A 15,798-nucleotide genomic window follows, 5' to 3' on the forward strand; every position below is an offset into this window, starting at 1 on the left:
CCTGCTGAAGAGTGGCTGAGGGAGAAGGGGCTCTTTAGCTTGGAGCAGAGGAGACTGAGGGGTGACCTCATTCCTGGGGATCAATTTGTAAAGGGCAAGTGTCAAGAGGAAGAAGCCAGGCTCTGCTCTGTGATATCCAATGCCAGGACAAGGGGCAATGGTCCCAAGCTGGAGCACAGGAGGTTCAAGCTGAAGATGAGGACAAACTTTGTCAGTGTGAGGGTGCCAGAGCATAGCCCAGGCTGCCCAGAGAGGTTGCGGAGACTCCTTCTCTGCAGACACCCAAACAGAATCACAGAATCAGAGAACGTCAGGGATTGGAAGGGACCTCAAAAGATCATCCAGTCCAATCCCCCTGCCGGAGCAGGAACACCCAGATGAGGTTGCACAGGAAGGCGTCCAGGCGGGTTTTGAATGTCTCCAGAGAAGGAGACTCCACAACCTCTCTGGGCAGCCTGGTCCAGTGCTCTGTTACCCTCACTGAGAAAAAGTTTCTTCTCAAATTGAAGTGGAACCTCCTGTGTTCCAGCTTGTGCCCATTACCCCTTGTCCTATCATTGTTTGTCACCGAGAAGAGCCTGGCTCCATCCTCGTGAAACTCACCCTTTAAATATTTATAAACATGAATGAGGTCTCCCCTCAGTCTCCTCTTCTGCAAACTAAAGAGACCCAGCTCCCTCAGACATGTTCCTGTGTGTCCTGGTCTGGTGATCCTGGTCTGGCAAGGGTTGCACTGGGGGAGCTTTCCAGGTCCCTTCCAACTCCTGATATTCTGTGATTACCAAGGCAGCCACAATAAAACCGCCTTATGCAGGAGAGCCTGCTCAGCTTCTTACAGGGCTTGAGAGCAGTTTTAGGACCTTCCCAGAGCTTTCCACTTTCCTACACCACCAGCACCCAACACAAAACTCACTATCAGAGCTCTCATTTGAACCCACTCAGAACTTCCAGCTGTTTTCCGTACCCCCAGCTATGGGAGGTCCTCCAGCAGGTGGCCAGCAAAGCTTTCTCCCGAAGTCAGACAGTGACATAACCACAAAAACACCTGATATTTTACCCCTTTTCACCAGCTTGCAGTACTAGAAATGTGCATTTAATATGATTGCCATCAGGGACCCCATAGAAAGGTGCAAAAGAACCCAGAATAAAAAAGTTATACAAATGACTTTATAACTCACTTTTTCTCTCAACAAAGCTACATATCTTAAAATCAGTTATTCACATGAAGAACAGATGTCAGAGTAATAAATACAGCGTAGGGAAGAGGGAGTCCCAGGACAGCAGCCAGGGATTTGCTCGGTAAAAAGCATCTAAGAGTGTTTACTTCTTGGTCACAACCTGCACTGCAGAGGAATGCAGGATCAGAAGGACGTGTAGAAAATCCACTCTTTAATCATGACTTTTGCAGCATATAACCCCTCTTAAACTATACACGTGTGTCATTTTAACACACTATATACACTCCTGATTAGTGCAGAGCATTAAGTGACATTTCAGAGTATTATTTATTAGCCCCTTTTTAGGGCTATGGCCAATTTCTTCAATTTGTCAGATGCTTTTCTTCCTACCATATGCTTTCTGTTAGAAAGGTTGTCTTTGAAAATAGGCCCAAATCACAGTGGTTAGCTTGGCTTTTTTTTAATATATCAGTTTCCATTGCTAGAACTAAACATCATCTCTTTGTGCACCTAAAATAACTTTGCATCAGATTAGCCTTTTTCAGTAAGCAAAGGAGCAAAACACCTTGACAGTGGTCCTGGAGAGCAGGAGAGAGCATCAGCTTTAACAGCTACATGGATGTGTTGGCCCATGATACCACAATTATTTGAGACTTGCTAAAATATCTTTGTAGTTAGGTAAAGAGATGTAAAATGGCTATTGAGAACACAGAACATATTTCCTGGGAAATAAAAGTTAAAAAAAAAAATCATAAAGTTAATTAAAATCTGTTATGTAGATGCCTGGTTTAATTAGGTCTGCAATGTACAAGAAAATATTCCTATTACAAAAGTGAAGGGGAGAAAACAGAAGTTACACTTTAGAATCATAGCCAAATAACACCAACAATTAAAGATTGTTATTAAGACTGCTACAAAAAACAGCTAACCATCTAAGGGTAATTTGGGTTGTGTAACGTATAACGCACCTAAGGGCAAAATTCCATCCCACCTAAGTTACACCTAAATTAGACGTTCAGTGAAAACCAACCTCCTCCATCTGAGATGGGGATAGAGATAGGCTGACTGGCAGCAGGTTCCCTCACCCTGTAGATAGCCAGAATTCAGAGGTTGCTGCCCTGCACCCCATTGCACCCACCTTTCCTTTCAGCTCAGCAGTTGTCTTTGAACCCCATTTGGGATCATGTCCTACCCAAAACAAGGCACCGACTGCCATTTTGTCCCTTTTCCCTGGAGAAGGTCCCCACCATCTTCCCCCTTGGTGCTCTCCTACTACAGGACCAAGGAAAGCCCAGGAAGGCAGGCACTGTCGCACCGGTCACCAAATCACAAAGGGTCTGATCAGACAGAAAGAGTCACAACAATCCCATGTCTACATATTATTTTTTATTATGCACTTTTGCTGACAGATACAAAAATTTGGGGAAGTAGATAAAGGAAAGACAGGGAGAGAGCAATAGTTCCCAGGTTTTCTGATTGAAAACCATTTTTGGTCACACCTTCTCAAAGGAAAGCAACAGCCTGTGACAGAGAACTGATGGAAACCCACAAGGAGATGAGCCTCAGTAGGAAAGGCAGCAATGACAATATGTATAGGACAGGAGGATAATGAAAACAGTGGGCCAAACCTTCTGAGCATACTCCAGGCATTTACAGGAGTCTTGTGTTGATGTAAAAGATTCTGAAGATGGAAGAAATACTACAGATGCAAATTGAAATTGCAATTTTGTTCAGATGACTGCAAGAGTACATCACGTGAGTCAGATTCTAACAGAAGACTAGAAGATATTCAGAAAGGACTGGAAAAAAGTGCTTTTACATTTAAAGCCCAGAACATAATGACTTTCAATTTTCTATCATGTGATAAGAAATGCATCAAGGCACAGGACAGATGGCCAAATCAGGGAACTCAGGGGGATGGGGCCTGCTTTCAAAATCCCACAGCCCTTCAGAGCGTGACGGTGTGACAGGCAATGCAAAAATACAGGTGGATCGCCCAAACTCTTGGTGTGGGTGAGGGCTTTATGGTATGAGACAGAGAAAAGTAGCAGCAGGGAGGGCACCTGATGCTCCGTGAACTAATTCAGGGAAGAGGAGCAAACAAAATCTATCAGAAGGCGTACTCTGGACTCCAGCAAAGCCAACCTGAAGACTAACTGATCTTAGAGGAGTGAGCACAAACTCTCCTAAAGCAGAGGGAGAAACAGGAAGGTGTCAGGAGAAACAGGCAAAATCCGAGTTCTTCATTAATCCAGAACCGAGTAAAGAATTGTACAAAAAAGCAGAATTGATACCAGAATTTACTAATGATTTAAGAAGCACAAGCACGCACAGGCGATGGACCAAGACTGTGATAGCAAATTACCAGCTGATACACTTACTGTTACTTTTTATGATAGGAAGGAGAGGAGGTAGGAAGGAGACTGCTTCTTTGTGAAGATCTTGATCTATCTTTGCTCATTATTCCCCTCAACTAATTTATGTTGCTTAGTCTAGCAAAAAGCACATGTTATAAACATCACAACTATAGCTCACAAAACTTGGGGGGAAAAGGTCAATCATTTCTCAGGTTCAACAGCAACAGAATCAAAATAAATCCATGCTGGGCTGAACTGCAGTGAGAAGGATTTGGATTAGACATTTTTAAATCTTTCCAGTGATAAGAATATATGCAGCTTCTTCTAGTGCATAAGAAGGTTGTAAATGCTCAAAGATTTCTTTCTTTGTTCTAAAAAACAGGTTAGACACCTGTCTTTGTGCTGGTGGTACCTTTCTAAGCAAATAGGAACAATATAACCTCATGAGATACCTTTCACAGAAGGCAGGATACAAAGACATCAAGAAAACACTGACATTTCTAAAAAAAACAATAATTCCCCATCTGGGTATGGCTTTCTATTTCTTAGTCACTGCTGTTTCTGAATGTTACTCTTAACACAAAGATTTATCTCTGTGTGCAAGGCAGTGTAAAAGCAATTTAACAAAGACAGTACAATAAACGGCAGTGTCTTAAAACAGTTTTTCCCAGGTATCTCATCAAGGAAGACAAAAGCTGATGGATACCTTAAAGATTCTTGTTTTCAGCTTCTGACGTTCTCAGTGCCCTTGGGACAGAGTCACTACTTGGCATCTTACTAATAAAAAAGTCATAAAACCAGAGGGGAAAGTAGCAGAAGATGCAGAGGAGCAGATAAGACCTCTTGCCGGGGGTGTACAGGCCGTGTGGTCTCTTGGCCAGCAACGCGTGCAGGATGGCAGCCAGCACAGGAGACAGGTTGGCGTCACAGAGGGCAGACATGATCGGGAAGTTGCTCTTCAGCCCCAGGAGGTAGTCCTCACCATAGTCTTGCCTTGTGTCTGCCGGGAGGTTCTCCATCAGCTCTTTTTCTTGCTTATCCCATAGCTCAGGTGTGCCCAGTATACCTGCAAGAGCAACATCACAGCACAGCAAGTGGGTTTGAGGCTGATTTAAAGAAAAAATAATTATTAACTGTCAATAAGTCATTCTCCACCATCACCCTGATTCAGTTGTTCTAAGGTGGGTCAATGAAGAACAGACAAAAACAGCTGGTTAGCTGCAAGTGTTTTACCTGGAAGAGAAGGGAAAGCACAAAGCAGAAACTACATGAAAAGCATGGGGTTTATGCACCATTTGGTTACCAGCTCTACCTAAAAAAGGCACCCTCAAAGCCAAGTCAGCATTTTTCTCCCCTTCCCATTCTGCCTTTATTTAATTTGTGGGTGTTTTTAATCAGTATTTACTAACAGATGCAAGTGACTGAGGAAAGACAGGCAAACTAAGATGAATAGGATTTCCTTGGGTTGGTCAAGTTACATATATATATATATAAAACAGTAGTTTCATGAAGGAAAAGGCTTGCATTAGGCCAGAGATTTTTTAAAAGAAAGTCTATTTTTTTTTCTCCACACCTGTATCATGTAAGAGTGAAAGAAGTGGCTTTCCCAATGCATTTATTGCTTAACTATCAGGAATTGAGCATCGCAAATCAAGAAAAACTTTTAAACATTTATTTAAATCTCAAACACCAGGACTTGTTTTCATGCATGAAGTTTTCATCCAGAATTCTGACAACAGCTGATGGAGACCCTAGAGGTAAAACCTCCGTCAGGTACTGCTGAGCACATGGATGCTGTCAGAAGCCAGGGACCCTCCTCAGGAGAGGAGACATCCAAGGGAGCAGGGTTTTATGAGGGGAAAAAAAAAAATAATTGCTTCTCATCAACATAAACCTTGTCCCCATGAAGCCACCAGGACTTGCTGAGCGGGCAGCAGTAGAGTTTGATGTTATCCTCAGGTAGCTGCCAGGCCTGTCCACAGAGCAAGGACCTGTGTGACATCCACCCTGCTCCTGGGTGGCTGCAGGGTGCAGCAGGGGTGCATGGAGCAGGAGGTGAGTCTGTAACCCAGACGGGCTCTGCAGAAAGAGCTCAGAGCAGTGGAAGGAGGATTTATGACAGAAAGCAGCAGGAGCAAAGCAAAGGGAAGAAGTGGAGAGGAAAGCTCAGGACTATATAGGGTAATATTGACAGCAAGTAAGCAGGCTGACAAGTATTGCTGCAGACACTTCAATGCAAGACTGAGCTGCTCAATAAAGAGAGCTCTGATATTGAGAAAGATAGGACTGACAGCAGAGGGAAAAGCACCAACTACCTGAGCAGTGCCAGTGTCAGAGCAGAGAGAGCTATCCCCTCCGCCCAGGGGAAAGGCAGAGGCAGGCAGTGTGCAGAACTGGAGGAAACATCTCTGCCAAAAATGCAGATCTTAATTTCCATAATCAACGTGAAGAATGGGAAAAAAGTCCGACTGCTGAGAATCACTCAGGGCTCTGTTTGGGGATGTTGGACTACAGGCAAAGAGGCAAAAGAACTACCTGAAATGTCAAACACCAACCTGTTCGGAAGCCTGATGGATGAATTGCAGCCACTTTAATTCCCCATTTGGAAAGCTCTTGCCTCATTACTCCAGAAAACATGGACAGAGCTGCTTTTGATGCACCGTATGCAGCCAACCTCTGTAGTGGAATGCCTCCTGCAGGAGCAATATAAACATGATAAAGCTTAACGGTCGCTCTTTCCAACCTTTATTTGCGTTATTTAGAAGGAAGATTATAGCACAACCAAAATTATGCGGCTGTTACTGAGGTTAAACACATGTCAGTGAGAGAATCATTTCTTTCCGGAGGTTAAAAAAAAGTGAAATTTGTAAATTAGCAGTTGCTTGTAGCAGTTATGCTCAGTAACACCTGATAAGACACCTTATATGGCAGAAAACAGAGTGCACTGCATTTAAGAGTAAAAACTGCTGAAAATTATTACTTGGTTTCAGAAACACAGATAATATTTTAGTTCATATAAACAGTGAAGCAATAGTTTAATGCTGCTGTTCTTGTTGTCACTGTAACATGAATTTCAAGCTCCCACTATAAACCACAGTTACAACAGCATAAGTAATCTCAATTCTACCTTTATAAGGCCAGTTTATCTTCCATCTCTTTCCAACTAGTTTCAGAAAGACCAGAGACAACAGTGCAAGGGTGGGGAAAACCTCTGTGGACAAACCAAAGCTGGAATCACACCCCCCAGGCAACAGGGCTTGCTGAGACTCATCAGGGAAGCAGATTCCCCATGGTTATACCCTGTCTTCTCCAATCTCAGCAGCATTTGTTCAGATGAGATAGAAAACAGCCAGTATTTTAGGTGAATTTAAAATAAATCCATACGTTTACAAAACCAAAGCTTCCAGAAAATAAATCTCTTCCGAATACAGAGATCTCTTCTGTTCCAAAAACCAGCAGATTGTCACTTCTTCAGCTTTAGAAAAATCCAAAGACACTTTTATTTCCATAGGATCCCCTTCTTCAGTACCCTGTCTTTCTCCACAAGGTTGGTGCTATCACTGCACCAAGTATCACTGCCAGATTCAGGGACATCACAGTCACCATGGGCTGTGTTGGCACTGCAGGGAGGAAGGACCAGAGCAGGCAACTCTTCTCCCTGGGACATGTCACTCCTGGCTGCACAGGCACTCAGGCACGTCCTCTAGTATGGCCTCCATTTCAAACGTTACGCATTTATGTCAATGTATTTGAATCTTTTAAAAGAATGCTTCGATACAGGGGAATTTTCAGGTAAACCACTGGTGCATTTTATTGAGTATTTTGTACTGCAATGACCAAGGTAGCACAGGACCCTCTTGCACAGTCTTTGAAGAAGTCAGGCCAATTATATGTTAATTATTCTTCTGTATGCATCTGAACAAGCTTGAGTTTCAATTGGTTTGAGCCAGTTGACTCACACGCTCTTTCTGTCTGAGGTCAGGCTAACCTCAAGTCAGTTAAATTAGCTCTACACAGACAGGAAGAGATTTGGCACAACGAGACCTCACTAACTTTTCTAATGTTTTACCAAAGGACCCTCAGACCCTGTGTTTAGAGGAAGCTATTTACCCAAACCAGCGTGTGTGGGGGAACACCTGTGCGAACAACTATAGTTTAAGCAGAGTCATTATCAACTCCTGTAAGGACAAAGTGTTCAGGACAGGGAAGGCCATCATTTATTCCTGCAAGGCAGCTCAGGGGTTCATGCCAAGTATTAAGACATTTGCCCCAAAACACTGAAAGTGCAAGCTTCACTTGGGTGCTCAGAGAAAACAGACGTCTGTCCACCATCTCTGTGCTTGCAAGGGCTGGTGGGCAGAGCAGCACCAGAGAGATCCTTCTGATAATTCAGTCCTGATTTCTTTAAGGGTCAGCAGGTGTGCAGACAAAACATACTTGGGATTATAAAAAGAAAACAGAAGACAACAGTGTCAAAGCTGGGCTGAGGCTGCACCCTCAACATAAGCCATGAACACAAGGTAACACCTTCACAAGCCACCCTGGCAATACAGCAAGATTCGGGTGGACACCAACTGCACAGAAGTAAAGGTCCAAGCAGACAGGGCAAAAGAAAATTTGGGAAGCAGACAATACGGTAAATCCTTAAGAAGTCTTAAACCAAAACACTTTTTGGTACCATGACATCCTGCTCCTAGCAGGTCTCATTTTCAAAGCAGCATTCTTGCTTCTCAGCTCTTGGCTACCAGAGGCTGTATTACTTCAGTTCCTACATCTTAGCACCTCAGCTGTCCTCCTAGGCTAGAAGGTCAAGTTATGAAGGCATAAATAGTAAGCACAGGATCCAATTTATGAGACAAAACTGGAAAGCATATTATATGCTGTTAAAAATCTCCTAGAAGTTATTTTATTCATGAAAACATTACCACTTTGCTAATCAGTTAGGCTAAAGTATTTTTAAGAAGATATAAAAAATATTTTTAAAGAAATATACATTCTCTTCAGGTTCCAGGTTATTAGTCAGACCATGCTCTATGGAGCAAGGGTGGAGAGGTGGAGCTGCCCAAGTGAAATATCTGACATTTATTACAGATTGTTACAAGTGACAAACTTCATGAACTTACCCAAAAGACATTTATGCTCAAATCTTAACACAAACTATTAAAAAAGGTTGAAACTTTAGGGGTAAGCAGACCAAATGCAAGAAAGCCTCACTCTGCAAAAGGCAGGCAGCTTTCGGGCATCTCCACTGTGTGGTTCAATGACACAGGAAGGTGTGTCACAGACTTCTGATGGAATATGTTATAGAAAAATCTGTGATTTACCACTCGTCTTTCCGGAAGCTCACAAAGCTATCACTCATAGCATCTATAACACAAGATCTGAATCTTACTGTCTTTTATGTAGCAGCATATTTTTAGTCATATTAAACTTTTTTGTTTAAGGGTTGTTTTCTGGAAATAGTCTCCCAGACAGAAGAAAAACCTGCATTTATTACCTAGCTATTAATTCCCTAGGTGTAGTGACAAGCAAGCTGACAGACACCTTCCTTGGCACTTTTGCCAAGGAAGTTAGTTGTTTTTCCCATTGCACCAGAAGTTTATTTTGTGCTTTCGTTCAGCTCACCTGCCATGCTGCACACGTTAACCAGCCTCCCCCGGCATTTCCGAAGTAATGGTAAGAAGGTCTTGGACACCTCTACAGCCCCAAAGAAATTGACCTCCATGCACTGCCTGTACATGCCCATGGGGAGCAGCTCACCGTCAGCGGGGAAGCCCAGGATGCCCGCATTGTTCACAACGCCCCAGAGCCCTAGGAAAAGGAGAAAGCACAGCACTGCCAAACAGCAGGAAATCAACTCCATAAAGACCGATGGTGCCTCCAGATCAAAGTAGAGATGATCTGCAGCTACAGATACAGCACCAACTCCACGAACAGGCATCACCACTTATGTCCCAGAAAGCAGGAGTCATCAATATAAGTACCCTGACAGCCCTCAGCCTGTGGCATGGAAACGACCTACACACGTAAGCTATGGTGCAGCCAACAGTTAAGAGATGCACCTTGTAAGCAGCTACATTAGTACTCCCATTATAATGGGAAAAAAGCCATACCTGTATTTTGCACCTTCTCTGAGACTTTTAGATAGGCTTCCTTGACTTGGGTGGCATTGGTTATATCCAGCTGCAGGACAGAGAGTCTCTGAGAACAGGTCCGCCTCAGTTCTTCAGGTCCAGGTCCATCTTTATTCAAAACCCCAGCAAATACAACAAAACCCAAGTTATCCAGGTGTTTAGCCAGTGCATGTCCAATCCCAGTGTCACTTCCTGAAAGCATCAGAAAGACACTTGAAAAGTTAGTCTGTCATAAACCATCGTTAAAAAAAAAACCATGCATTGGAAATACATGCAAATGCAATCATAAAGACCATGAAATAAAGTCACTGAAATACACACGACAGTAGGAATAAAAGTTCACATCTGAAGGTTTGAGGAGCTGGATCTTCGCGTGTTCCACAAACACTGATAGACCATGTCCTCTTGGCACAGAGCTGATGGTATCAGCTCATCTCTACCACTGACAGAGTCTAAGACTGACTTCTAAAACCTTCGATTGGGTTGCTACAAATATGCAGACTGAAACCTGATAACAAAAAATATAGGAAAAACAAAAAAAAACACCAAGAAAAGCCACAGAAATATTTTAATTTGAAATCTCGGATGGACAATCAATTACATGGCATTGGAATTCAAATTGCTGGGGTCTATTTTTAAATTCAAAGCAGCAGCATTATTTTAGTCAAACATCAAACATTCAAAATCAAACATCTTATTTCATTCGAACATACCACACAGATCCTTCCAATAAGCACTTTTTCTGTCACAGGCTGCAACTGTATCTTGACCTGCAAAGGAGTTCAACGCTTTCAAACCCTGAGAAACCTTCAGAATGGCAACTTTAGGCTAAACCAAATAGCACCAGCTATTTAACTCATGCAAACTTGCATCAGAATTTCCGTTATCCTCTCTTTCCTCCTCAAGAGAATTATTCACTAACTTTGTCCATGTAAAGCAATTAGATTGATTCATGTGCCTCTCCCTTTGACACAGTATTTTGCTGCTGCTATCTTAAAATACTTTTAAGTGTTCTCTCTCCTGGTGTCTTTTCAGATTCCGGTTTCCATTCTTCCCACCTACAGAGAAACTTCTTAGTGAGGGAGGTCCATCCATCCTATCCATCTGCCCACCAAGAGTCCCAGTGAAGTGACACAGGGCTCTGCTAGAGGCAGGGAAGGAGTTTATAAGGATTGTGCTGCAGGAGTTTTGCAAAGGGAAATGAGAAGTTTAAGAAATCAATGCATTTTTTAAAGCGCAGAGACATATGCAATAGCAATGTATTACATAAATGCTCAGCTTCCAAACTCCCACACATGGCTGGAAACCAGAACATGGGACAAAGGTCTGGGTCTTCTGCCAGTTTTTTACTATTTCCTCATTTGTGAGAGAGCTACGACACTTCCTACTTAACACTGCCACAAACTTAGGAGGGTTAATCTGTGATTTCAGCACTTTGAGGCTGACATTACCACAGTTATTCACAGGCCTGCTCCTGCATTCAAAATCCACAGTCAATACAATTTGACTGTCAAAGAGACTCCTCTTAATCATGTTAGAACATCATTTCTGTCTTTTAACTGGGGTCTGAAGGGTGAAAAATACTAATTCCAGGTGACTCGAAAGAAACACACGCTAAATGCCGAGATCGATCAGTGCAAGACGTTGAACAGAATTACTCACGCTCTACTTAATCCTTTTTAAAAAAAAATCATTTTGGCATTTCTGAAGTCTGCAGTTTGTTGAAGCAGCACCAGAACACCACATACATCACACTCAGCTTCTCGCAGCCCTGACTTGAACAAGAAGAGAAGAACAAATGTGCGTTCTTGGAATTCCCTTTTGTTGACAGGGAGGCCCGCAAATACCCCCAGGACATGACAGATTTCTGGGTGTGGGGGTGGGGTGTCGTTCCTTCTTTTTCCTGTCACTAAAAACCACTATTTATGGATCAAATTCTTCCCCTTTCAGCCTTCCCAGCAAGTACAAAGCCACAGAGCTATTTATTACTTAAGTTTTACAACACAGCTTTAACTCGTGAAGGGGCAGAGTGCTCAACAACTAGGGAAGGAAACTCCAAAAAGGAAATAAAAAGCAGAGTTCATCTGTGCCTGCCACTGGGTTTGTCCCAGCTTTCATCAAAATAAGTCTGATTGGAGTTTCAGATCTGTTACTGAAGTCCAGAGAAACTTCACCCTTCAACTGAAAATTCAAACACTGGTTAGGTCTCTATAGGCAAGAGACCTTGCTTCTGTGTAAATAAATAACACTTTGTGAATTATGAGATTTATTATAAGAAAGGCAGTTTCTACTGACTGTAACTGAATCATTACTGAGAATTTTTCAAATTTATCAATTTATCGTCAACTCACACTGAGCATCAGAAATGTCAAGTAACACATCAAGAATGAAAATACCAAGTTAACTGGAGAAATTAATTCCAGTGCACACAAAATAAATGAGGCAAGAATTTCATTACAATCCCTGCAACTTCATATCTTCATGATAACCTAATGTTTAGGGATGGCTGTTGGGTCTACCAAACTACCCGAAAGTGTTTACATGCCCAGGGGCTTCTGTTTAAGGACACTAAAGCACACTCTTCCAGCAAGAAAATCAATAGAAATGTATCACCAGTGACTAAGACTGCTCATGTCCACAGTTATTCATACAAAAAAGCATTTTGATAACTGTGTGCAGCTTTCCCTTATCATGGTACTCCAGTGAACCGCCAGTTTAAATAAATAACACAGAGCGGCACCCATACATGGGACATGCAAAGAGGACCAGAACAACATTTGACAAAATTCGTCAGGGACAGACAGCGATTCCTCCATCCTCTTCCCAGAGGCAGCCAGCGCTCAGGTGAAATGTGGCAGCTGCACAGAGCACAGCAGCATTCCTCAACCCCACAGGGCTAAAAGAGGTGGGAAAGAAAATAAATCACCATTTGCCATAAAGTGCCTGCCTCAGATCTTGTCTGAACTGGAGAAAATGACACCAAAATTGATTTAAAGGTGCCTTGCACCTGAGGCACGCACACATCCAACAATTGGTAAAGAGAGGGGTACTACACTCAGAGCAATTTAACCAAGAAATGCATTGAGTAAACCTTTCATTTCAGTTGATGGAGGGTTTGATTGATTGCATGTAAGTCTGGATTCAAATAAAGACCAATAGGAGCCTCCTCGGACGTGTCAGCCCACAGAGGAGTCCAGACCAGCACCTCTTCAGGACAGTTGCAGCACAGGTACAAAGCAAGCACATTCACTTACTGGAACATACCCAAATGCTCCTTGCTCCCCTATACTGCTCTAATGCAAATTTTCTAGAGCAGGCAAGCTCTGAGTGTGCTCTTTTCTGAAGAGCTGCATTCTTACAAAAGTAAGTAAATGTCCAGGTGCAACTCCTGTATCTGCAGAGGTGGGAAAGGAGCCCTCCCTGTTTTCTCCTGCCCGATACCCATCATCTGAGACACCTGCAGAGAGAAACCCAGCTGGCAGACAAACTGGGAGGGGAGAACTTGCTGCTCACCTTGTCCTCTCTTAAGTTTTGTATTTAACCCTTGTATTAATGCTTGCTAGGCAAATCTAAATTATTTCCAGGTGTCCCTATAAAACAAATTGAAATTCTGCAAGAAATAGCTATAAAACCAAAGCAATTTCATTCAGCTTTCCAGAGGGGGGAAAATAGAAAATAAAACAAAAAAAAGAGCAAGTTAATAGTGCAAGAAGCTTTTGGCAGGCACTCTGGTTTAAAGGTTTGATTAACACAAACAAACAACATTTAAAGTTTTAAGAGAAACAGGAGAAAAGCCATAAAAGTACAAAAATGCCATTCCTGCAAACTAAAAGTGGAGTTTGAGTAGATCAAAGTGTTAATAGAGACCGAATTCATTCGCTCTGAACTTACACTGCTAGTGAAGGAAGTTACTCACTCCCAAATAATTTCATACATAGTTTCAAAGAGACGGCACCAAAGCAGTGTCTCGAGATATCTGCACGATATACACAGTGTGCACTGTGTAAACATGCACACCAAGAGATAACCGTACATCCATAACCACTGCAATGAAATCAAGGGAACAAAGTGATGTGTGAGTATAGCATTCTGAGGACTCCCAGAAATAAATGTCTCTCCTAAAAAAAACAGACATCGTAAGTGTTCTTACTCTTTTTGCACCAGTTAATTTCGCAAGTACACCTTAAAAGCTACTTGTAAAGATTAAATGGGATACTAAAAAATAACAGCATCTATTATTGCTTTTCTACCTTCTTTCAGAACATTTATTTCCTAGGAAAAAAGCATCTCTAACAAAGCAAATAAAACAAGGGAATAAAAAAAAAAGGGCAACTTTACAAGCATGCATTTCAGACATACCTAACCTGACACCAAGATTCCCAACCAGTAGTGAGAAAAGCCAGAGTTTGCTTTCCAGAGTGCATCTGCAGCATCTTACCTGTGATGAGCACGGCTTTGTCACCCACAGGCAGCAGCGCCCTGCCACCCAGGAACACGGAGGAGACGAGGCTCCCAACACAGAACACCCCCAGCCCCCCGCCAGCACCCAGCGTGGCCACGCACAGCAGCCCCAGCAAGGTGAGCAGGAGGCTCCAGAGCAGCACGTTTACTTTCCCCATCAGGCTTCTGTCGGCCACGTAGAGCACAATTGCCCCAAAAAGCAGGGTGATACCCACAGAGAGCCATCCAAGGGGACTATCCACAAGAGCATCCATTGTCAGGGGCAAAAAGCAGGCACGCACACCCCACCACCAGCTGAGTAAATGCAGGTGTTGCTAACTACAGCATGTGTTATATAGGAGCAGGGGGTGGGGCAGAGAAAGGGGACTCTGTTTAAAGGTTTGACATAATCTCACTTACACTTGGCATCAGCAAGAAGCAAAAAGCTTTCCTTTTTTTAACCTTTTGTTCCTTCTGCCTGACAGCTCCACCTTCTGAACAATACGCTGGCTGGATAATGATTGACAGCACTAGGAATGGACATGATGTAGCAAGCACTGCCTTCAGGAAAAAATTAACTGCTATAGGTTTTAGATGTTTAAAGTGCATTTTCCTTTCTGGGAAACAGTTGCAATTCCCTGCCTAAAAACTTAAGAGTGTGGTTTCAGTGGAACTAAATAGTGAACAAAAATAAGTCAGGACAGCGTTACTTACTCTCTGTAGTACAAGCTGTGTGGTTAGAGTTGGGTTTTATCACACATGGGCCACATTTCTTTTTCAACAAAAAATCCCAAATTACCTTCCCTGCTTCAGTGCACACCTTTGGCTATTTACCTGCTCCAAATGCAGTGAATGCCTATGGATCACTGACATTCAAGGGCGGGTGGGAGACTGGGAAGGGGTAGTTGTTGGTTTGGCATTAAGGGTGCTTTGTTAAGTGATCACACGTAACCCAGCACTGACATTAACCTTAGTTTTATAGGAATTGGTGGTTCAATACTGACAGCAAGTTGTAAAAAAAAAAAAAAGGAATTCATATAGCTACATTTGAGAGATGTAACATTTACTGTGATGTACTCTGGAAGTTACCTAAACAGTGAGAAAAGACTATTTTAAAATCCATCCAGCTAAAAGGGTTGAAATACAATTTAGGTATATTTACCCCTGTTTAAAAATCCCTGCTAATCAGTTTGAGAGACAAGCGTAAGTTATCACACAACCAGCTAACATGATGCAGCACATCTTTTGAAGGAAAATACACTGCTGACCAATTTTATTTTAGACAGACACTGCAAGACTGATGTGCAGGGTGACAGCCTAACATGAGCCACAAGCACATTTCCACTCTGTTCTTCCCTTGGAGTTATATGGGGTGAGAAATCCATTGGATATACGTTTTCACATCCAGTGAAAATGTTTACATACCTCTATAGGTAGCTTACATTAGAGATGAGGTAACTGTCTGAAAGGAACATTACCCTTGAGGTCTGCTTGTCATTCATGACTATTGTGAACTCCCATTTGTCCACCCTTCCAAGAGTGCACAAAGTGTAAATGACTTTCACTTCTCTTCACGGTTTGCAGCTTCTGCTTATTAAAAGCAGCATACTGGTTTAAAGGTCAATTATACCTTATCCTACATTAAGGCATCTTCTAAAATTTTCCTTGGAGAATTTTGCTTTCTTTCCC

General features: G+C 42.6%; 1 protein-coding gene across 1 annotated transcript; it reads right to left on the minus strand.

Annotated features, from left to right (window-relative positions):
• Window positions 1–4,242: 4,242 nt before the first annotated feature.
• On the minus strand, window positions 4,243–14,384 carry HSD17B2 (hydroxysteroid (17-beta) dehydrogenase 2). The gene is made up of 5 exons (XM_010179263.1): window positions 14,108–14,384; window positions 9,649–9,861; window positions 9,161–9,346; window positions 6,091–6,228; window positions 4,243–4,601 (listed from the first exon to the last, which is right to left on the minus strand). The coding sequence occupies exons 1-5, from the start codon at window positions 14,382–14,384 to the stop codon at window positions 4,243–4,245; spliced, it is 1,173 nt and encodes a 390-aa protein (XP_010177565.1).
• Window positions 14,385–15,798: the final 1,414 nt, after the last annotated feature.

This window comes from Mesitornis unicolor, unplaced genomic scaffold, assembly GCF_000695765.1.
Source record: "Mesitornis unicolor isolate BGI_N332 unplaced genomic scaffold, ASM69576v1 scaffold25172, whole genome shotgun sequence".
Lineage (NCBI taxonomy): Eukaryota > Metazoa > Chordata > Aves > Mesitornithiformes > Mesitornithidae > Mesitornis > Mesitornis unicolor.